At 39.8% G+C, this 25,207-nt stretch overlaps 1 protein-coding gene across 1 annotated transcript; it reads left to right on the forward strand.

Moving 5' to 3' along the window:
- Positions 1–1,807: 1,807 nt before the first annotated feature.
- On the forward strand, positions 1,808–25,207 carry SH3BGRL2 (SH3 domain binding glutamate-rich protein like 2; the record flags this gene model as incomplete). Its single annotated transcript, XM_010024111.1, has 3 exons — positions 1,808–1,843; positions 9,241–9,426; positions 25,127–25,207. Coding segments are annotated over 3 exons (303 nt in total), but the record flags the coding sequence as incomplete, so codon positions are not given.

Genomic DNA, 25,207 nt, shown 5'->3' on the forward strand with positions numbered 1-25,207 from the left:
CTCTGTTGCCCTCCTCTGGATGCATTCAAGGACCTTCACAACCTTAAATTCTGGGGCCCAGAACTCAAGGCAAGGCTGCACCAGTGCTGAACACAGGGGGATAATCCCCTCTTTGACTGTTTGGTTTTGCTGTGTTTAATGCACCTCAGGAGCAGTTTGCCCTCTGGGCTGCCAGGGCACATGGCTGACTCATAGGAGTATTATAGCATTTGCTTACTTTCCAAAACCTTGTTATAAAATTGATCTCTTCAGTGCTATTTCAGTGAACTTTAAAAAATTACCAAATATTTAACATGTTTTAAGAAAGAAAGAAACAAACCATAGTTATCCTGTTTTTTTTCCAAAAAAAAATAATTCTACCAGCCAAGCTTGCTTCACATTAACAAAGTGGTATTTCTAAATTCCTGCAGATTTTCAGCTATAGCAGTATTGGACTTCAATGTGCAAGACACCAGAATATTCCCCACTCCTAACTCTGCAGGAGGAACTGTGAGATTCAAAGATCAACTTTCTGTTCACCTCTGCAGGGCTGAGTACTGAGTTTCCAATGGTTCAGAACTTGACAGTTCTTAGCTACCTTGCTGAACTGGGACTTTACTGGGAAACAAAATATATTCTTCAGAATCAAATAACTTAGAGAAATCAAAAGAAATAAACATATGAATAAACATACTATGGTATGGAGATCAGAGAACAACTTGCATTTAATTAGGAGGTACTAAAGAGTAGCTGAATTAATAAGGGTTGCAGTTGTCATACTCATTTATGTGTAGTACACATTTTGAAAAGGAAGATAGATGTTGCTTGTTGAAAGGGTTTCTTTCATGATGCAAAATACTTGCTATAAATATGCCACTTTAACAAAAGGGAATAGTATGAGCAGGAGTTAAATGTAGAATGCTAAATAGCAGATTTAAATTATTCTCTGGCATCTTTGAGAAGTTTCTATTGGAAAAATGCATGAAAATAACACTTTCTTTTTAACCACTCTCAAATTACTGAAACATATGGTAAATTACAAACAAAAACATCTATCTGTTAAAAAAGTTAGCTGCCAGCTAGGCTTTGAATTGTTAGTCTTTTGAAATGAATTATTCTAGTCCTGTGGGATGGTTCCATCAGGAGAGGGTTTTGATAGCTGAGAACATGGTTTATGAATCCCTGAGATCTTCCAGGCTGTTCAAAGTTTCTGTTGGTTTTTGTGCTGACCACTAGGATCCCAACCTTGGTTTTATGAACAAAAAAATGTCCTAGCACATACTTGTAATAATTTTGAAACCTCTTGGCTCGCTGTTGGCTCAGACATCTTTAAAACCAGACTAAGTTACCATCATGCTCTGTTAAACTGTCCTTTGTTTTAGCTGGAGTTCCAGCCAAAGAAAAAATGATACACCTTCCCAGTGTCCACACAAGAAAATACCTATGACTAGGAAGGATCCTGTATCTGTAGCACAAATATAATTTCCAGAATGCATTTTGTCAAATAGAAATGTAAAAGTTTTCAGGGAAGTGTAATCCCAGAGAGTTGAGCTCTTCCTGTAGGCTATGATCCAAACTAGCAGGAAGTTTTGCAAGCTTCCCTCTAGAACAACCAGCAGTGCATCCTGACCTTCAATCTGGCAGTCATCTGCTGCTTGCCAGGTTAGGCTGGCAATCCTCTCACTACATTTCTCAGTCTGCATGGAGCCCTCTGGCTGCTCGTCTGCCAAGGTCTCTCTGATTTGGAGCTGCCTGCCTGTACACTCAGTGGGACTTGCAAGTTCTGGTTCAGTTCTTGTTGCAGTCTTCAAGTTTCACTTTGTTTTAGCCATTTTTTATTTCTACAAGCAGTGCCAGTGTTTTGGTTTCATATTGATGCAACAGAATACAAATTCACATCAATAATTGAAAGATAGGTCCAGCTTCAGCGGAATTCTTATTCTTTTGATGGGAAGTACTGAGCCAGCATTTGGGTCTCATAGCATCTCCACTCTGTCAGAGACTCACATGTAAATGGATTTTCAACACTGAGGGAACACATTGTTTCTACTGCAAAAAGAACACGATGATAGAATTGCTTACTTCATTTGTGTACATGATTGGCAAGTCTTGTTTACTGAAATACAGGGGAAATCAAAAGAAGTAGACTTGGGAGTGACTTCAGAGGCTTTCAGCTGCACACAGCTCAAAGGTGCCCCGCATGGCACTGCCTGTAGCTGATATTTCTGTAGAACCGTCTCTTTTTCCTTTCTTGGTCTTTCCCCTTTTTCTGTTTGTTCAATTTCTGTCTCTCCTTTTCCCCTTATGCTTATGAAACCTGCAAACTCCTGGCATCTCTTGTTTTGTGCAGTGATAGATATATCTATATTTATCTATAGATAGATATATCTGTATATATACAAATACTGTATGTATTTGTAGTTGCTAAAGACTCATTCCTGTTTTTGAATGTTACCTTGTTACTTGCACAAAAAGCAATGGTTTCTTACAAATTATCTTAAATAAGAAATTTTTCCTTTCAGCTTGTAATAGAAATATATTCACAGAAATAGATTCAAGTTAATTTTATCATAGTGCAACATGTGACAGGGAAAACACAAGGTTAGCAGGCATTGGGCATGGAGCAGTTTATTGTCTTTTGTAGCTTTATAGAAAAGGAAAATAATATGTTTTCCTTTCCTAACTGCTTGTGATTAGGAGTCTTAAAAGCCAAACCTGGATCAGATCTTAGTTGCGTTTCTTAAATACTGGAATCTTTCAAAGATACCATACATATATTGCCCAGAGGTAAAGGTGTGCAGGTTGCCTGGCTAAGCAGTGCCTCAGCAGCTCCCAGGGACCTGCAAACTTATTTTGCATAAAGCTGAACAGATTGCCCTACCAGTTCAATACAGTGTTTCATATGGCATGTCCTTAATTATGTCTCTGTATGGAAGCAGAAGATTGCTGCTAGCAGGAGACCAGGGCAGTGCAGGCTGCCTGTGGCCACTGCTCAGAGACAGTTTGTTTCTTTTCAGATTGAAAAGTTCTGTGGTCAGTTTTTAGGATATTGAAACATTTTCTTGAGGATGAAGGATTGAAGGAGTTTTTAGCTATTTGAAGGTCTGTTCTGAGAGACTTTTTCTTTTATCACACGTAATGCAGTATTTGCTATGGCAGGTGGCCATTTACTGTTGGGAATAATTATGCAGTGCTGATTATTTATTTTTATTTTTATTTTTCAGAATTTCTTCTTTATTGCCCTCCTTCACCTCATCACTGCTTCTCATCTCCTTTTTCCCTGTGTGCATAGCTGAGTTGTATTTTTCTGTGCCAAGAGCAATGAATAAATCATATGAACGTTTGTAAAGGTGTGCCACAGCACTGCCATCTCTCTGCAATAGAAATTGCCAGGGGTCAGTTCTGTTCTCCTTCCCTAAGCCAGGCAAAGAAAGAGTAATTTGGCAAAAAGTCCTTGTCACTACAGGTTGCAAGTGTAACAAGACCATAAGGAATTTCACGTCAGCCTTGCTGATGTGTGAGATTGTGTATGAAAGCAGAAACACTGGAAACAGAAGAAAAGAATAGAGATGCTGCTCAGTGTGTTTGTAAGAGGCACTGCCTCTCCTTGCTTTTCTAGGAAGGAATGTGTAGGTTTGCACTTAACACTGTTCAGAGTTCTGTTCATTTGATGTGGTTAGGTCCTACATCTCTTTATTAGTGCATAATATCTCCTTAATGTCTGGAAATATGTGTCAAGCCTCATCTGTATGAGAAATGAAGATTAGTAATTCTCTGCAGTAACTATACTACATCTGGATTTTACACTGCAACAATCCCTTTGGTTATGTTTGCATGACTCGTAAAGGCTGAAGCTTCCGTTTAATATTTTCAGCTGTGGGAGTGAGCTGGAGCTTGTGTTTATGTAACAGAAATGCTGTTTATGCACTTGGTATTTCAAATACCTGTAGCTGATTGTGCTTCAGCTTCTGCTGAGCCGTTTTCTAAGGGCGCCGTTTTGCTACTGGTATAAACCAATGAGATTGTGGTGCTGACATTACTGGTGCTTCTTCTGTTGTTCCCCTGGTTCCTGCATTATGCTTGCAGGAGGAAAGCTGCAGGAGCTGCTTGGCAGAAGGACTATTGTGTTATCTCGGTGACAGCCAGCAGTGTGATCTGTTCAGCTGTGTCATCAAACTGCACCCTGAAGGTGCCCCTGCCAAAAGCAATACATTCAGTTTTTCAGCTGAGTCAGTGAGTGTATAAGGTGGCTGCTGCAGTTCTGGAGTAAGGGTGGGTGTGAGGGAAGAGTAACGAGATAGGAAGGAAGGGAATTTACAGGACCAGCTCTGTCTTTAGAGGCACAGGTCTAGGTACACATATGCCAGTCTATGAAGTAAGTCTTCGAGGTGGACTTAGACATGGATTCTGTTTTGATTTTTTTTCTTTAAATGTCAGACTTCTAAAATGTGTTTGTGGTCTGACAAACCACCTTGGAAAATATTCATCATAAGGCCTTGCTCTCAGCATGTGTGGTCTGAATATGTTTTGGGGTGGGGTTTTGTATTAGAATGCAGGCTATTTGTCCTTGGGATCTGTCTGGAATGAGTAGGCAGTTCAGATTAGACTTCTGGTCCCTTCAGTTCCAGGATGAAGAGCTTGTAGGACAGTCAGTGCTATAGATCTCCCCCACCAGCCAATGCACTGAAAGGTACCTGTTGTCAGTCCCTCCCCTTGAAAGCAAGAAGACTGAAGCCAAGAGAATGCCTTTCACCAGAATGGGGGGGTTAGAGTCCAGAGAAGACCAACCTCCTGCATACACACTGTGGGCACCAGACACTCAGCAACATGCCCACTGATGCTGTGAAGAGTTTTGAAACTAAGAATGTCTGCTTTGTCCCATTTATATTAACTGGGCTAATGAAATCAGGCAGAGAAGTTCTCTTTAATCATGGATATTTCACAGTTCCTATTAATACTGCTACTTGAGTCATCTTGTTTCTACTGTAGTAGTGTAGAAGTAATATTAATTTATCCTATGTGAGTTAGATAAATCCTGGACTAGAGAGATTTTTGCAGTGTATTGGGTATCTTGATTCAAACAGTATAGAATAATGAAATGCTGATGCCATTTAGCAACAGAGAGACCACATGATATGCTCTGGTTCAGCGGCTGTCAGTAGACAAGTCTTTCTAGTACAGAACATCTGAAAACATGATCAGGAAACACAGAGAGGGGAAAAAGAATGAAATTGTGGCCTGTTGGAAGTGGTGAGAAGCTTCCAGGGAATTTTGGATAGAGGATGAGATCTGATTTTGCTGAACTTTTCTGCTCCAGTCTGGTCATGGTTTATGATTTTGCCATTCTGCTGTTAAATGAGCAGTCGTATTTATCTTGTTACCAGAGATCACTGTTCAGATTAGCTGGGAGATCTGTTTCTGCCCCATATTAGTTGTGTAGGAAACAAAATCTTGTTACAGAAGAGTTTTCAGTCTAGCCAAAGACACAAGATGTGGCTGAAAGCTAGAAGCGAGGTGAATTCTGAACAGAAGCAAGCAAATAGTTTAAATAGAGACAGTTAATTAACTACGGGAACAATTTACAGAGACTAGCAGATTCTCTGTTATTGTCAGTTCAGGAATGAAGCTTGTTGGGGAATCCAAATGAACTCTTTATTTCTAAGAGGAATTAATTCAGGGATGCTGAAGGTCAGAACAGGTAATCTCAGTGGTCCCACCTGGCGAGATCTGAGTAGGTCTTTGAAATATCTCTCCAAAGCAGTCTGAAAGTGTATCCTGTTGCCTGTTGCAAATCAGTATAAAGAAATGAAAACTAAGGCAGAAAGAAAGGACACTTTAGCTACTATAGACTTTCTTTATAAACTGGGCTACTGAATAAGAGATTAGCATATTTTAGCAGTTTTGTATATCAAAATGGACATACTATTTTTGCTGCTTTTTGATCCTAACAAGGATAAAATGGAGATGTCTCTGGGGATTTTTCCAGTCTTAATTTTGTGAATAGAAATATAGATTAAGAGTAAAACCAAAGCCAGAGAAATGATGTTCAGAAAACAATTACCGTGCTGAAAACATGGGTGTCAAACACTGGATTGTCATAGTGGAGTTTTGCTCACTGTATTAAAGATACTTTAGGGTCATATTATGTAAAGATTTTCCTCTGAAACTTCACAATGGATACATATATTGATGGTGTATCTTGCAATGTCTTCAAATTTTAAAACCGAAATGTTTTGATGACGGAGCAGTTTCTCCTGTAAGAAGAGAGATGCTTTCCAAAAGTGGTGTATGAATAGCCATGAACCAAGTTTTTCTGAACAAAGATAACTCTGATGATAGGAATACTCTTTCCAGGTTCCTGTCAGTTGCATCCCTCTCCGGAGACCTCAGAAGCAGCAAGGTACAAGGCTGAGTTTCACAAAGAGGACTAAAGTATCCACCTCCATTGCTTGTTGAATGAGGATGTATTTTTCTTCACTGGGCACTTGAGAGGAGCTCAGATCCTCTGCATAAGCTAGTGAGGAAGGCAGAACTGATGCTGCTCTTTGTGCCATGTTTTCTTTGCTCAGTGTTTCATGTGGTTGAATGCTGGAAGCTCTTAGAACTCAGAGTAACCACAGATGAGAGCTGCAGGCAGGACTGTGAGGCTGACGTACTCCTGCGGCACAGATCCAGTTGTAAGGGAAGACAAAGGTCCTGTGGTTTTCTTGGGGAATAGTCAGCTGGCTTCTGTTGTGGCAGATGCTCTGAGCATCTATCTTAAACAACAAGGCATAATTTAATAGGATTTTAAGTGTAACTAATGCTCTTGTTTCAGTTTACAGGCTTGAATTAAATCACTTGGGGAGGAGGAGATGCTACTTTTTTGGCTAAAAATTTTCAGGGCATTTTGTTTAAATTTGTACAGCTGGCACATCCACAGCTGATAACTCATGCAGATGTCATGTGGAGAACTGCAAGGCTTCTGGCTAAAACAAAACCCAAACCCACAATTTATTCCTCTTCAGCATCTTAATTAGTTTTATAAAAAAGGAAGTATTAGGAAACATGGGGTTGTGGGAGATTCTTATGTTGTGAACAGTGACGTATTAGGGATCTGTTTAAATCTAAGTTAAACTTATGCCCAGGGTATGTATTACTGGAGGACAGCAGATGGAAATGGGTATGTGTAGATACATGTGCACTGGTACATGGCTTGGGTCTGAGCAATGGCACACTCTGGTACTGTGAAACTGTTAGAAGAATGATTGCCAGCGCAGACAGCTTTGGCCAAGGCTAATTTACAGTCTCACAAACAGTTTGTGGCCATGATTTAGATGATACAGTGTGCCAGGGATCATTCCCAATGAACAGTTTGCATGCAGCCACTCCAAGAGGCTGCAGGTTTAATAGACTTGGCCAGATGATGCCATTTGGCCTTAGGGCCAGAGGACTGGCCCAGGCACTGTGTAGTTTGCCAGTTGCTCTGACCAGCGCAGGAGGAATTCATGCTGGTTTTAGCAGTGTTCCACTATAATGAAATGACCTCTCCCACACGTCATTTTAGACGTTTTATTTCTGTTTGAACAGATACTTAATTTTTGTGTTAAGAAAATCTCAGTCTGTGTCTCTTTTGGGCCTTTCTTGCAGCTTTTTTGGTGAAAGGCAGAGGAAAATATTTTCTACGCTGACAACAGAATTTGTCTCTGCAATTTTTGGGGACATAATAAAAGGCATGTCGTCTTGGATGCTGGAAGTGGTGATGTTGCAGTGATTTTGCTGTTGTTGGTGGTGTGTTATTTGCACACAATTTTAGGAGCTGCCTTCTATGTGGAAAAGTGTTCCTTTCACATATGTCTAAAAACCCCCACCAGCTATAAAGAAAAGGAAAAAGAATAAGACACTGAGACATACCTTCCTATCCAGCCTGCTTCTTAAGAAAGACAGTAATCATTTAAGAGCTTTGCAGTTTCTTGGGATGGCTACCTTCTTATTTCAAGGAAACAGTGATTTCACCAGCATTACCTCCAAAAGTTATGTACATTTAGGTAGGCAGACTGGGCTGTGTGACAAGAACAACTAGCACATGCACTTTAAAAATCCTCTGATTTCCAAATAGTATCTAGGTCATATGATACCCACAGGCATGATTCATCCACCTGGGCTTTATGCCAGTCAGCAACTGCGTGGATCTGACACTCCGGGAGTACTGTAATATTATTAAAGCTGTATTTTTTTTCTTCAAATAATACTCTTGATGATAGCTGTAAAAAATATAATTTATAGTTGCTTTCTGAAAGAATTAATTTCATTAAGTAGATGCAAAAAATACAGTGTGCGCTGAAGAGAATACAGAGCAGACTTGGCTGAATGAGCCCAGGTAGCTTTCCTCAGCCCTACAGACTTGCATTTTGAATGTTGCTATCTTGATATAAAGTCTGATTTCACCTGAGTGTGTCTGCTTGAAGGCCCACTAGCTCTTAAGGGTTGATCTTAGCTACAGTGAGCTAAAAGCTGCCGCTGTTGTGCCTCTGTTAGGCTTCTCTATGAAGATGGTAATCTCTTTGAGGGGCAGAAACCCCATAGTACAAACCTCATGCTTTTTTTTTTTTGTGATGAAGTAAATTTTCAAGAGATGAGCTCATGCTTATTTTTAGGCCTGTGTATAATGCAGACAGACACTCTTAATTAGAGATTCAACAAGCCTTGCTCAGGGAACTGCTGAGCTGCATTTTAAAAGATGTGTAGGTGTCTAGGAAAACAAAAATGTGTGTGGCTGGGGTGTGTTTTTTCAGATGTACTGACATGTTTACCTCAATGAATACTTAGAGGAATAGATTCTCCTGGGACTTGCCAGGTTGCTTACCTTGCATTTCTAGGTGCCTGTATGCTTAGGAAAACATAGCTCCTAATGACTTGGAAAACCAGCTGCCTCTTTTAACTCCTACTTCGGAAGTTGGAGTTATATACATTTTTTTTTTTTTTTTTGGAGCATCTTTAGAAGGTAAAGGCTGAAATTCCCACAGTCGAACTAAAGAGACACCTTCTAGAAATGAGGTGAAGAAGTATAACCTTTGCCAAGTTGCAAAGAAACAGCAGTGTTCAACTTTTATAAACTTAAAACTGAAAAAAAGTACTTTCTCCTTTGTCTTTCTGAGTTTGTGACTTCCCATCCCATGAAAGTGGGATGGGAAAGGAGGAATGTCTTCAGGTTTGTAAGCATGTCTGGGTTATGGTGGACTTGCCCTGAGTATTGTGTTTTTTTCCTTTCTTTCTGTCTAGATAAAGAAGAGGCAACAAGATGTGGTAAGGTTTCTGGAAGCTAATCGCATAGAGTTTGAAGAAGTGGATATCACAATGTCAGAGGAGAAAAGACAATGGATGTATAAAAACATTCCTGAGGATAGGCAGCCCGCGCAAGGCAATCCACTGCCACCACAGATATTCAGTGATGATCGGTACTGTGGAGTAAGTAGCTGTTGTGTTTGTCTTTCGATGATATATTAGTATACACTGTTGGCCATTTAAAAAGCTGGGTCTTGCTGGTGAGCCATCTCTAGTAGCATCTGAATTAATGGTGACAGTTTGCGGCAATAGGATCAAGTAACGATCACATATTACTGTGAAAATTCAGATCATTCATCTGTAAATCCTAAGGTTGTCTTCAGGTAGTGGATTCCCTTCACAAATGTAAGAATTTGTAATGTTACATGCTTTGTGTACCACCTGTTGATTGGTGAAGTCCCTTGTGAGAACACTGTAAGCAGGGGATTTATGGTTTTCTTGCTACTTGGGTCTAGTCCAAGCATAAAAATTCAGAAGGCAATCTTTGGAACAGTAAATGGGAACATTGGCTAGATTGAGTTATATTGTCATTGTAATTAACCTTCTTCTCAGCTGCATCGTAGTGTAAATTTCGTTTATGCTCACAGAGCCTTTGTGCAGAATCTCTAGGATAAATGAAAACTATTTGCTGTTTGAGTTGTAGAATAGCTTTATTTTTCCCTAAAGCAAAGCAGCTTGAGACTTGTCTTCATTTGCTGAAAGACTGCTAAGCATGAGAGCCTGTGAATCTGACAACAGATTGATGGGTGGGCTGGTTTCTCTGATGTTTTAAGCTGCCATAACTTCTCCATCCAGTGCAAGCTGGAGTGGTAGCCTTTGATATGTTAAGAATGGCACCATATGGATGTTTTACTATGCTGCTCAGACAGCATGAGCCTTGGGCACTGTTGTAGTCTGGAAGAATCTTCCCAGAACTTCTACTCACCTTTGAACAAAATGTTGTAAAAAGACCACAGCTGGGTCCTCTTTGCCTTGCTTCATCCTTTCATATTTGAACCATGTGACCTACATCCTTCAGGAGGCAGGTTTCAGGTGCCTGTTAGAGTCAGGGAAGTTTGATCAGTAAGTGACTGAGAATTCAGTAGGAGAATGAAAAAGGGAAGAGGGCCTCTGTAATTATAATAGCTGTAACAGAGTAAATGTGGGTATTCTGTGGGTTTCTGACTACAGTGTGCTGAAGATACATCCAAGCTGGTTTTAACTTTGTCCCTGCCAGACTCAACAGAGCTGTAACGAAGCTCCTTCTGGCTGATGGATCGTTCAGATCTGCTGAGAACCTGTCAACTGCAGTGCACTTGTTAGCTTAGTGTAGGAAGCATGTAAGAAGTGAATTAGGATCCTCTGCAACAAACAGATTGAGTATGATGAAGCAGCTAACTGGCTTCTTGAAGTGAGGTATTTAACATCCCTCCTATATGCTTTATATTGGCCTTACTTGTTTACCTCAGCAGTATAACTCATATCTTCCTACTTCCAGGTAAGAAACGTTAATTAAAGAAATGTATCCGGGACATGAAAGGGATTTTGACCCTCACTTATGGAGCTGCCCCTCACTTACAAATAACAATATTTACATTGTTCTGTGTGATTTTTAGTTTGCCTGGGAAACACAATGTTTTAAGCTGTTGTCTCTTACCTTTTCAGCTTGTCTTCATAGTATGTTTTAACCTAGTCTTAGAAATTGCTGTTTGGAATTAGCAAGGAAGAAGATGTCATGCAACATGTGAGATGATCTCGTTAATCTGTCTGCTCAGCTGATAGCCGTTTTGGTTGAGCAGAGTTAATCCTATTACTAGGCCTCGCTGTCTGCATGAACATCTATAAAGAGCAAACATGCTTTGGAAGAAACTGTATTTTCTAGGATGAAGAAAGAAGAATGCACAGGATCTCCAACATTCATCAGTTAAGACTGCTGCATTAGTTAATGAAGTTCTTGGGTAGTAGAGTAGAGGCAAAACACTAGGCAGGAGGCAAAGGAGGTCAGTGCTGGAAAGGGGGTTAAAATAACACAGTTAGATGAAGTCAGCAGACATTGCACATCTTGTCTCTATCGTTTCCACAGTGGGTGTTTTCATATGTTTATCTTGACAAACTAAAAAAACTTTAACTAAAAAATTCAAATAAATCACTATTAAATAACTTAAATTGAAAAAAGTAAACACTGAGTTTTCTGTTAGTTGAGTTAGTGAAAATTCTAGCCTATCATTCCTGATTTGTGTCCAGGCAATTTCTAATCCAATTTGTTCTATTAACAAACACTCTCTGTTTTTTCTGCCTGCCGGTTCTAAAGTCTCACCAGGAAACTGCCTATGTACTTATTCCGGCTCATACATTGTTACTGACAATACAGACTGATTGACTTACAGTGCAGACTGATCAGATCCACTAATGTTCATCCTAATGTATAAGGGCTAAACAAGGCAAAGCAAAATAAGAACGCTTTTTATTTTGTTCATGTTATTTCATGACAATATGAGAAATGAGAAATAACATGGACATGTTCAGAAGCATATGAGCTGTGACTCAATGTCACGTTCATAGCCATACTGTTTTTTTCTGTGTAGTAAGAGCATTAATAGGTGTTTTGTTGGTTGGTTGGTTTGTTTTTTTTAACTCTTCTCCCCATATTCCCTTTAGTAGAAAACATCAGCAATGCCCTCAGGGGTATTATCGCAGAATAGGTTTTTCTCACTAAGACATTACCATTTGGAATAATCACTTTTCAGAATGTGACTACAATAAAGAGGAAGTTTGTCTGCAGTGTCATCAGTAAGTATGCAAAATGGATTGGTGTCAGCCATCCAAGCATGTAATAGTTGGTGTAAGAGGGGAGAAAGGTACAAAAAGATGACCAATGCTTACTGGTTCACAAAACACCTTGTACTGCAGGGGCAGGGATCCTCTGGTACCAACAGACAAATTCCATGTTCTGAAGTATGAGCAAGACCTTGGATTTTTTCTGAGTCAATGTAATCTCAAATATGATAATTAATCTATCTTCTTCTTTTCTCTGTCTTCTGAGATGCACTCCACAATTTTTCAGTAACGAGTTCTGTGAATGGATTTTGAAATACAGTACTCGGCAAGAACCATTTTTATTTCCTGTGAACAAGAGAAGAGCTGTGAGCACACAAGAACACAAATCATTTTACTGATGATTTGCGCTATGACATAGCGCTGACACTATCATAATTTACATACTTCTATAATTTTACAGTCTTTTGTTTCCTCTTGGTGACATTGCTATAACATTGTAAGTGTGTGAGAAGAGAGTCCACATATCAGATGGCTCAGACACATGGACCTGCTCTTGTAATTTACAGGAGTGTAAATCTGAAATTGATAGTTACCTTGCTCTAGTTAGTACTATGTAAGAGTAAGGAAATGTCAGCAACTAGTGCATGTTCCAAGAAGGAACTAGTGCACTTTGCATAAAGAAAAGTGGAGATAGTTTGGAAAACATAAAAAACCCCAGTAACCTAAAAAATTGACAAAGAGAGCTTTAATAGGAAGGGGCTGATGTGTTGGGTTGCATTGGGTTGGATTGGACATGTTGGGTTGAGTGTGTTGGGTTGCATTAAAACCAGTTGTGTCTTGCCCGGTTCCTTACAAGGCTCATCCTCAGTTTTAGAGGCTCCTGCTGTTGTACTTTGGCACATAGCTATAACATACAACTCAAGTTATGTATTGTTTTCCCCCCAAGGTTAAATCTCCTTGAGGTACACACTGAGTTTCCCCATCTTCCTGCATTAATCACCAAGTGCACCCTGGCCTTTGAGCAAAAGAAACCGGCAAATGGATTTGCCTTTCCTGAGGCAGGAGTAACCCACACTCCCAGCCACTGTTCTCCACAGCGTAGTCTTTACCCACTTGTCTTTTTTATTCATGATACGTGTTTCTCATCCATGGATAACCTGTTCAATGGCTTTTATGGTCAGGTCCACCTCTTAATCATGAGCCCATCTATATATTGCATCTCTTCCTAGGTGTCCTGATGTGCAATGGGCCCACAGAACTATGAATAACTTGTTCCCAGTCCAGCTCCACCTTAGCCTTTTCAGTTCTGGCAGCCTGGTCTACCTACTCCTTGTTTCCATGTTCTTCGGTGGCATGGTTCTTGGAGAAGTGAGTATGTACATGAAGTACTTTTACAACAAGGTTCTCTACCTGGGCAGCAATGTCTTGCCACAGTTTAGCAGCCCAGATGGGCTTACTTTTGTGCTGCCAGTTACTCTGCTTCTGTTGTTTTAGCTACCCCCGCAGGGTGTTCGCCACCATCAGTGAGTCGGTGTACAGAGTACTAGCCACTTTTCTCTTTTGGCAATGTCTGTGGTCAGCTGGATGACTTTCACTTCTGCAAGCTGACTTGATTCACCTTTGCCTGTGACAGTTTCTGTGTCTTGTCTTGTGGGACTCCACAGAGCAGCATTCCACTCCTGATGCTTTCCCACAATATGCCAGAACCCATCAGTAAATAGAACATATTGTTTTTCATTTTCAGGTAATTTATCGTACAGTGAGTCCTCTTTGGCATGAGTCACCTCCCTAGGCAATGCTTCAAAATGTCTGCCTTCTGGCCAGTCCATGATTTCTTCTTTCTGTTCTCCCTCAGGAGAAGCTTCTATCTCCTTTGCTAACTGGGTCAGCCTACGCTTCTGGTTTTTCTTCTTGACTGCAGGAACAACTGTTGTAGTTGAGGGTTGGATTTCTGATTTGTCCACAATGTCTGTTTGTGTGTCCTCAGGTTGAAAGACCCTCACAGTGTCTGTTTATTTGTTGTCAGAGCCAAAGATCCCCTTGTTCCTTTAAGCACAGCCATAGGCCTATGGCAGCCCCCAACACAGCACTGGAAGGTATATCTTTATGGTATATGCAAGGCATCCTTCCTTCAAGTGGTCTGTCAATTCAGAAGGATTCTACATCTTCTGGAGTGAAGTCCCAAACCACTGGAGATGAAAACTGCTCTAGGCACCTGCCCAAATTCTCCCACGTGCTTTGCCACCCAGGAATTGGTTGCCTCAGGGAATAATATTTGGTCAGCCTTACGAAAAGCCAGTATCAGTGTTGGTGCAAATGCCAATACAACTTTTTCCATGGAAAATCCAGACAGATGGGGAGATTACTGCAGATTGGTGCATTAGGGCCAGATTCACAATGGGACTATAGCATAATGCCAAACACTGAGATGCCTAAATTTTGGGGATGTGGCTTTGGTGGTGGAATTTGGAGACCCTATCTAGGGTGAGGAGCCATAGGTACATGAAGCCAGAACATTGGACATGGAGAGCTCTTAACGCAGAAAGCAAGAGATGTTGGAAAAGTGATGTCTGAAATCAGATCTGTGCCTCACACCTCCCTCTTCTGCTTTCTCTGAAATCTACAGTGACTCCTGGATCTTTCAGAAGATTGGAAATCTCTGCTTCCTAGTGAAACTGCACCCTAACTTTAACCTTACAATGCTTCAAGGTAGCACTTTGAAACAGTGACAGTTTCATATGCAGAAATCTGCCTCTGATGTGATGTTGCCTGAAATTTAGGCCATCCAAATTAAAAGAAGATGTCTTTCCAGGTGAGAGATTGAGCTGAAGGGAAAATACTTACATGGCATAGCAGGCTGTCTCTCTCTCTCTCTCTTTTTTTTCTTGGAAGCTGCTCATATGGTTTAGAGTATTAGGGTAAGTCCTGATAGAGTGCCTATTGGCAGCAGTAGGGACAGAGATATGTGATATTTATTGTATTTCACTGAAATTTAATACATGGGTATCAACTCAATCAAAACAGTGAAGGCCTATAGACAAGAAAGAAAATAGGCTACTGAAAGAGGTGCAGTGTTCTTGAGAAACTATTCAGCACACAGGCAACTACCGTGACACTGATTCCTTTGCACTGTTAAGTATTAGGTTTTTCTGTTGTTTTTTAAAGATCCTGGAAAGATTCATACACATTTTTTATTCTTCCTTTTTTATATGTGTCAAATAACAGATCAGTAACAACTTACTGATAAGAGAAAATAAAAAAAAAAAGAGAGGATTTAAGAAAGCTGGATAGAGGCCACCTCAGAGTTTCTGCCATGGCCTGCTGTGGGGGAGTTTATCATTATACAGGTACAGAGGGCTTGAACTCTCTCTCTCTCTCTCTCTCTCTCTCTCTATCCTCCAGCAACTTGGCAGAATTCACCTTAGCACACCTGCTGTACTGTGTTTCCTTCAGGAACTAATGCAGTTGGGCTAATTTGGTATTCAGCCAGTCTACTTTCAGTTCCCTGCACCATTGGAGATGTCTCACCTGACTCATGTAGTGTCTTGGTGGTCTGGATCTATCTTTAGAAGAGGAATAATCTCGCTAGATAGAAATTAGTCTGAGATCATTACTCAGAGATCATTAACAGCTGTTAATGATTGATGATGCCATCATTTCCTGTATGGCAATTTTAAGCTGTTTGTTTGAAATTGTTTTTAATTTCCTTTTGTAGTTGTATTGGAATAGTTTGTGGCTCACAGGCATCTGCAGACCCTAGGCTGAATGCGAATGGCCTGAGGCCAGTTACACAGCACTTCTTGATTAAGCCCTTTTCTCAAGCAAGAAATATAGAAAGCAGAGCTGGTGCTGGAAAGCAACCCCTGCCCATGTGTCTCCTCCATGTTGGCAAGATACTGTCCAGATCATTCACAAGGTCTGCATGCTTCTAACTTATAAGCTGTGCCTATGCTTTTTGCCATCCACTTCACTGCTTTTCTGTGTCCTGAGGTAAAAAGCTTTAGTTCCGTGTGGTATGTGCTTAATAAAGGGGAGTGTGGTACCAAAGGCAAAGTGTAGACTAGTGAGCCTGCCCAGTGTTAGGGCTTAAAAACATAGAAACTCAGCAACTCAGTAAAAATAAGATAATCCAAGAATTTTTTACTCCTCAGAGCAGTTAGAACTGATATCAGTAATGTATTACAGTGCTGCTGTTTACCCGCTAGTGGAGAGAGTATATGCCTTGTATATGCCTTTTGAGCACCACAGTTTTTATTTGGACTATCCTCTTCATTCTAAACTTCATGAATAGCTGCTTCAAAGTGAAGTATCTAGAAGGTATTTTGTAAACCACCCCAGCACATAAAGGTGATAGCTGAGAAAGATTTGATACATCTCTGGAGATACCTTGCTCTGTTTGCAGACTCCCTATTTCCTAAATATAGTAATATAGGTTGTTTATGTATTTTAAAAGACTTAAAGGTGACCAGTATAAAATTAGAATTTTCACCTTTATGGGATGTTGTAGAAAATACTGCAATATTTTTCTTTTTGGTTTTTGTGTTTCTGACATTGATGTTCTGCAAAACTTAGGGATAATCGGTAAGTGTGACATAATTACTAAAAATTTTGTTTGGGATCCTAATTCTTCTCTGCATGGAATGGAAACTTCCTATTGTGCCATACTTTCTTGAAAAAAATTAGTTTATTCTTGAAGATGTCATGACTAGTTTGGTTAGAGTATTTTATATGGGGTCCATTCTACTGCAATATAGTATATATGGTATATGGGATGTATGAGGAAAAGATAAAAAGATTCCTAAGTCGCAGTAATATTCTAAGGGCACATAGTGCTGCACAGAATATGGATGTAGCAGTATTTTGGAACAGTATCTAGTGAAGGCCATGGCTATTGTCAGAGAACAACAAGGATAAAAGACGTAATTCAGTGCACCACTGTTCAACTTTTAATCATGCTAATATGATTATCTTCTAAGAAACACTTTGAAGATATGTTCAAAGTTATAATCAAGTTAGAAGTAAAGATGGTGTTAATACATTGCAGTACCATTGCAATTAGTGTGGCTTGCTTCTTTCTTTAGTAGTTTTCCATTTCTGTTCTTCTCCAAAGGATCCACAGAAAACAAAGGAAAAGATGATTCTGTCAGAGTTTAATTCGTAAAATAAACAAATGGAAGGGGGAATCCATAAACCTAATATTAGTATGAGTAAAACACTTCAAGATGAAAACCAACCAACATGTGGTTGTCATGTCTTGTAAACTTAAGGCTACCTTACAACATGCCCAAGTTAAAAGGCTGGGGGAAATCCTTCTGCACTTGGACTCTGTCTTAGGGCTGAGGGATATTGGTTCTTAGTTGATGCCTGTGTGCTGTCAAGGTGGCAAACATCACATTCAGCCTGAGTTTGTCATGTACTGTCCAAAGACAAGAGCCGTGGCTGACATCTGCTTCCTTTTATTAAAGCCTTTGTTTCTGGAAGCCTACAACTAAAGAGATTACTGAAATAAACATCTGGCCCTTAGGAGAGGAGTAACAGGTTGCTTTGTACAGTCAATTTTATAAGCTCTTTACAAATCATGATCAGAGATCTTACCAGAAAGTTGGGTAATTGAAAACTGTCATGTTTAAATTGTCCTATGATGTGCAGGCAAGATCATATTTTTGTGTATTTATATAATATTTTAAAAGATTACCACATGCACACACAGTCATTCTCCAAGGAGAGCTGTGCTGAGTAAGAGTTTTCCACTGTAAACCTAATCAGATCAGTAAATAAATGTCATCTGTTCTAGAGCACTCAGCTGCCCTTTTCAGGAAGGATGCTAACAGCTCATTCTCACTGGCATACAGTATTAACTCAGCAGCAAAGTGCTGATTCGATGCATCTAAATTATGAGGTCCCCCCCCCCCACTTGTAAGAGCAATTACTTTGCTCCTTTTATAAGAATGGAGAGATCATAATAATATATTAAAAGTTCAACAATCATTGCATTTAAAAAATCTGTATGAAAAGCAGCACAAGTTGAATTTGGGTGGGTTCTTTGTTTTTCTGCTTTTTTGTGTGTTAAGGATTGGTTTTCTACTTCTTAGTGTGGTAAGCAATAAGGGTTTGTTGAACAAGCTCGGTCTTTCTCTTGTTGCAAGCTAAAAGCAAACAGCGACAAAGCCAACTTGCTCATTTAAAGAAACTTACTGGAAGGAAGTTTATTCACAGTTACTGTCTTTGAAATTTCATTAGATACAATGTTATCCTAATCACTATTGCAGTAATGGGTAGACAGTGTAATTGCTAATTGTAAGTAAAATCTACTTTGTGTTAATGTTTTACTTTGACCCAGTGCCATCACACTGGTGTTATGTTCCTCGAAGCACAAATAATTATTTATGCTGATCTGTAGTACTGCCAATTTCAACTTTGGTGTGCAGTAAATAGTTGCTCCCAGTAGTGACAGTGTTTGTTTAAACAAGTCTCAGCATACCTGCCTAACAAAATACTGAGCCAAATAAATTAATTTGGCAGTGTCTGTAATCACATCAGTACAGCGATCTTGTTTCCCAGCACCAGGAATACAGCACACTTAAGGTCTCCACATCACAGTTGGGGTACAGCTACTGCCAAGTGGAGCTTTGTGAACTTAGCAGTTGTTGCTGAGAAGGAGAAGCTATCCTGGAAATGGAATTTCTAAAGAGAAGAATTCCCAAGGACCAACAGTTTTCCTACTGGAGTGAATTCTTATAAACCCACATTAAAAGAGTTCTCCTGTTTTTGATAAATCTGGTTTTGTTTCAGGATAAACTGCAAGGATTCAGATTTTGAAAACAAAGCTATCTAAGTGTGGGGCTTTTTTGCTTTTTTTTTTTTCTATTTTCTTTCTTTTACCACCATATTAAGTGGACAATATCAGTTAACTTTGCTGATTATTTTAAAACTTCGTTTAAGATACACCTTAAGATAATACAAGTGTATAAATGTGTGAGACTGAAGGTCCACCTAGCCCAGTGTTGTCCTAGCAGTGGCCATAAGCATGTGCCTAGGAAAGACTACAAGCAAATCAAGCATATAAAATACTTCTGTTGAGCGTTTTCGCTGACTGTAGTTATTTTACTGAAACAAATATCACTTTAACGTGATATTTAGTATTTAGTAATTCTTAATGCATTTCTTTTTCGTGAGCTTCAGCCTTCTGCTGAAGCCACATAAACTTTACTTTGCATCTTTCTTAGGCAATGTGCTCCCATGGGCCCACTGAGCTCTGCATCTAGTACCAACTATGCTGTCACTACACTGAGCATCAGTCTTCCTCCCATTACTACCAGGGGCAACTTTGCTTCTGAAGACCTTTGCAGCTACAGCCTGCCTCTCTATCCTGATTTAGAGTCACTCAGTAGGAGCAGGGAAAGCAAAGAAGAGGTTTATACTGTGCAAGGCCAGCAAGATTTTGGTTGTCTGTAGGTGGGCTGTTGAAACCAGTACAGTTAGCTCTGTTTATTTTCAACAAAGCAAGAGCTAATCCATTCCCCAGTAGCTTTTAGAGTATCTTCAATGCTGTAACCATTCTGGTGGTAAAACAGAGGGGCTGTGCTCACACTACTTGGTGAGTGGTCAAGCTGTCATCGACCTTAAGGGTGAGGAGCCAGGCCTGAAGCAGTCAGATGCCTGTTACCCTGTTCAGAAGCCTTTTCTGACTTGAAATGGCTTTTTACCTGCTTTATTTTTACTCCTGTCAGTTCTCTATCCCATCAAACCACCCTGAAATACATTTTTTTCCTCCTAACAGGCACTGGAATAGGTTGCCCAAGGAAGTTGTGAATGCTCCAACCCTGGAGGTGTTCAAGGCCAGATTGGACAGAGCCTTGGGTGACATAGTTTAGTGTGTGGTGTCCCTGCTCATGGCAGGGGGGTTGGAACTAGATGATCTTAAGGTCCTTTCCAACCCTAACAATTCCATGATTCTATGATTCTTCATTCTTGGTAACTTTTCATACCTTTGTCTTTGTGATATATCTATATATACCTGTCTTTCTGGCTTTTCAAATTTTCCAGAGGGATTAATCATCTCTGTGTCACTGATGTCTCTATGCCTCCTTAATTTTAGTAGTCTTAATCAGCTATTAATGTTGCCAGAATTTTGTATGTTAATGATGTGTAATGAGCAGCTCTGGAAAGCACCAAGGATCGTCAGTCAAAATAATATGGTCAAAATTATATTTGTGCACATAGTTGCCTTTTGAAGCAGGGCAGTGGGTGGCAGTTTGCTGTGCTTGTGTATTTTTAGGTTAACAGCTGCTTTCTGAATGCCTCCAGGGCCTCAGTGGGAGCCACTTCCTTGCACAGGGGCGAGACAGCACTTCTCAGTTGATCCCAGCAAAGCCACATTGCCTGCTGGCTGCTTGGGACAGTGACAGAAGGATTGTAGTAGCTTGTGACTGGTGGTGCAGAAACAGGGAACCACTGTCTTGCCAAAACCAGCAGATGGTGGTGTCCTTCCTCTGTGGGAGGCAGAGTGTCCCACAGAGTTTTTCCAAGTGGAACCCATTGGCTTGCAACCAAGTTGGGTTCTTGAGTGTGTACAAAGCTCTCAGCTTCCACTGAGCTTGGCACCCTTTTCCTTCTTGAGCCTCTGCATCTACTGCAGGTAGCAGTGGGATGTTCTTTATGAGAGACAAGAATTTTCATGTCCTCACCCATGGATTTAATTTCTTTACATTTCTTTACATCCTGTAATGTCTTTACATCCAAATCTGCACAGACTTTTCTTACAAAAGTAAGGTCAAAGGCAGGATGTTTTTGGAGCATCTGTTATCTCGTCTGTATTACCAGGAAAGCCAGGGATGCCCACTTTGAACTCCTACCACATGCCAAAGCATAACTGCTGAATCCTTGAGATCGTGTTCCCTGAGATCATGCTTCTCAAAAATGTCTTAAGAAACTACCCTATTAAAGTTATTTCTTTCACCTTTTATAGGACTATTATGCATTTTTAAAACCTTTTTTTCCACACATGAATATTTTGAGATTGTATGTTTTCATTGCAAAGATTAGTAGGAAAATTCTCCTATTCAAAATTTTACTGCTGCTTTATCTAAAATCATGGTTCTTCTTCCCTCTGTTCCCCATGAAAGTAGGAAAGTGTCAATAGCATTTTGATATGTTTTGCAATGCAGATGTTACAAAATATCGGGGAGTTGCTTCTAGTGGATAATCTGTTATGGTTATAAATATGCTGCTCCTTTTCAAATGAATCAGTCCACTGCGTTTTGTGCTCTTTCAAATATACACTTCATCATTTTAGCTCACTGTGTAACCTTCACAATTTTTTCAGTAAGTGAATCCAGGTTTGATAATCAGTAAGAATGTGAAAAAAAAAAAAACCCATAATAAGTCAGTCCTGGGTACTTCTGGGAGTAAAAATTGATAACTAGCACTTTCAGAAAGCTTTTTAGCATTAGAAAGTCTTAAATTACTTTACAGAGGTTAAGGTAAACACATATTAACAGATATTGGTGGATTAGCAGAGTCAAAAAATCTTTGTCAGAGATAGCAATACAGCCTTATTTCTTATGACATGATTTTCAGGCTGTGAATTCTTCCCTGCTCTGTTTTTCTTTCCAATTTACTAACAAAGAGTGAAAAAAACATGGATTTAGAGTAGTGCTGGTTTAGAGCTGATTGAAGTTCTGGGATTAAGACTCAACAGGAGAACCCCAGAACTTGAAAATGGTGTTGAGAGCAGATCACTCACCCAAAAAAAACAAAGCGCCTCCCCTGGACAAAGCACTGAGACAGAGAGGTGTCTGAGGGTTCATGAAAACTGCCTGTGCACTGTGGGGGGAAAGGGTGCTCCTGGTGGGGAGTGAGAATGATGTCTGTCTTGTGCCAAGCTGCTGCCTGCCCACAGGTTGGCTGCCAGTAGTTTACAGTGCTGTAATGAGCAGCTTAAGGCAATTTAGCCTGCCCTGATATTAAAGGGGCGGTGCTGCTGTTGTTCTTGCTGTGGGTTGTACTCATCCACTGCTCCCCTACCTTTAGCTCCAGAGACAGTATGACTCACTTGCAGATGAACCCAGTGGAGAAAATTAAGGTTATTTCTCAGTTAGATCACGTGCCGTCTTCACATGTAGTAGCTTATATAGCTTGTGTCCCTCATGGCTTTTCATCTGCTTTAGCAGAATCAGGTTGGACCTTTTTCAGGTTTAACACCATATGTGCAGTTTTTCAAGTCTTGTTTATAGAGGTTAAGGGCTTAATCAAGCATCCTTCTGCAGAGCTTCAGTATTACTTAGTACTTCTCTAGGTATTCAATCATTACATTGTCCCTTTTTAATTCATGGCATTCTTGGGGTTGCTTTCAGTACCGTTTCAGCTTATGCCATGGCTTAGTTGTGACATCTGTCTGTTTTATGTGGATTTACTTTCTGGCTATTAATTGTAAATTTATGTTAATTAAGAAATTAGCATCAGTTCATCACTGTTTATGATTTTTTGAATTGATGTAAAAGTGACTATTTCCTCTGTTTAATTATATGTTTAATTTCAAAGTTAGGTAGAACAGACCATACCTAAAATTAACAGTGAGGAAACTTAAAATGGTGTCTAATATTTTCATATGTTAGCATTTTAGTAATGCTATCAGTTATGGTGGTAGTTCTGTGCTCATAATGATAAGCAGCATCTGTCTGCAAAGTCTATTTTCTGGTCTATGATGCTGATCATTGCATGAGATTCTACCTTCCTTTGCACCAGAACTGTTTTATTCCTGGAAATGTTTTATCCCTCTGTCAGTGAAAGCAAATAAACTTGTCTCTTCCCACAGAGTGGAGTGGGTAGGTGGTATTCATTGGAAATGATGTATCACACATGGAGACAACCATGGAACTGAAAACCACACAGAAGAAATGTGTGTGCACTCTCTCTCTCTCTGTATATACATAGATATGTATGTGTAGGAAAGCTGAAAGGATCAGTAGACAGAAAGCTTAGTCCTGGAATACTGACTTACTGCCCTAGTCTATAGCACAGCACTACGCCATGTTTTAAGACGACGACAAAAAGCCATCTTAAGAAGGTTTACTCTTTCTGCTTAGGTCAGCTGATATGTCTAAGGCCTGATGACCACCCAGCATGGGGTGAGGGTACTTGGATGATTATGGAACTGTAAAGTGTGACTTTACTAGGACAGTTGTGTGCACATTGGTATAGCAGTTTATCATTATGGAAATGCTAGTGCACCATAAAAGTTTTAAGAGAAATTCTGCACATCTGGAGGATGGTTATGGATCTTGTGGAAGGTATATTATCTTTGCTATGTTGACTATGTGTTTTCTGTCGAAACAGTCTTTTATTTTATGTTGGTGGAGAGAAAAAAAGAGAACAAAGAGAAGTAAAGCCTTCATCTGCAATCACACACTTTCCTTACAAAGTTATTTCACAAAATACCAACCATCCTTCTGCAAGGATATAACTTGGTATATCTTATAAGTGGGTCTGGCAAGGGGGACGAAAGGCTATTCAGGGATTCACACTGCATTGTGAAGACCCAGAGGAATACTGGAAAGCAGAATGCTTGCCCAGACTATTTTTGTTTCTTGCTTAGGGTCTGAGAAGCCAACATGTAACCGCAAGTGGATGTTGGCTAGGCATGAGTAAACTCTGGTTGGAAGAAAGAAAAAGGTTCCTAATCTTTGCATATCCTATGACAGCCTTCCAAGAATAGCCAAGTCAGAGAAAGATCTCTTGCTTTTCAATTAGAGCAACCCTGTGATTGTGGGGTAGTTTGTGAAGTTACAGGTTCAAGAGAAGGTGGGAGTGGAAAGTGGCAAGTGGGCAAAGCAGCTGCTGCTGGGGAAAAATCGAGGGGAAAGCACCTGAAACTGTAACAATCAAAAAGTATGAGATGAGAGCTTAGGAGCCAAAGAAGTGCTAACTTTGGGGGTCAGGTGCATTGGGAATGACCGTTACACAAATGGAAAGCATGTGGAGGCACCAGGGCTGCCAGTTACTATTCTGTATTGAAAGCATGTAGGCGCACAGTCAATATTTAAAGGCATTTCTCTTGTTGAATGCTTTCAAGTTAAGCATAACTACTAATCTTGGATATTTAGAGATAATTACTATGTAATGATGAGCATATATCTGAAATTTCCTGACATTTACAGAGTATTTTACTTGTCAGGAGTGGTTAAATAAGGATTAATATTTCTGTTTTGCAGTTATGTAGTGGAGGAAAAGAGTCTGAACTGGATGCTAGTGGTCATACAGGAAATCTTTGCCAAACCATGAAAAGAACCTAAAACTTCTTGGCTTCTTGCCATATGCTAAATCCATTCACTGCTCTGTTTTTCTCTTTTTCCCTTGAAAACTGAACATTGTCAGCTCATCTTATGATAGAAGAGTAGCAGGTGTCCAATGCAATAAACAAATCAGTAAAAGCAGTAGTAGTACACTCTGAGATCAGAACCTGATCTTAAGCAGGTGAAATCTAAAAGGAACTTGATCATGTTCATGAAGTTTGTTTTTTATCTCACTATACAATGAGTTTCTTTATGGTAACGTTTTATATTTAACTGTATGGTTTTCCAAGGCTGAGATATGGTTGCTGATTTCAGAGGATACAATGATGATGAAGTCTCTGTTCTACACCACAGAAGAAATAAGAAGTTCACCTGCCTTGGGACTTCGTGGAGGTTTTCATGTTAGGAAGTATTTTGTTTGCTAAAATGCAAACTGCAAACGCAGTCAGAAACTTACTTGTGTTGTTAGGCACTTGAATACCTTTAAGATACACCCACGATAGATTTCCTTTTAATGCAAGTTTACATTTGTATTTTCCTGTCAAATAAAGTAGTGAAAGGTGGTGTAGTTAGAGAATTTATGTGTTTTTCTTTGCCATTGTGGTGGGTGATACTGCAGTTTAGAATAGCTTTTAGATTTGCATAGGAGAATATGGGTAGGTGTCAGTATTTTCCTGAGCATTATCACCCTTTCATCCAATGCATGGTGTGGTAAGATAATCAGGAAAACATGAACACAAATATTGACTCATCTTTTTTGTTTTCTTCTCTAGGATTACGACGGATTTTTTGAATCAAAGGAGAGCAACACTGTCTTCTCCTTCCTTGGACTGAAACCTACTTTGGCATCAAAG

The sequence above is a fragment of the Nestor notabilis genome, unplaced genomic scaffold (assembly GCF_000696875.1).
Source record: "Nestor notabilis isolate BGI_N333 unplaced genomic scaffold, ASM69687v1 scaffold19331, whole genome shotgun sequence".
NCBI lineage: Eukaryota > Metazoa > Chordata > Aves > Psittaciformes > Psittacidae > Nestor > Nestor notabilis.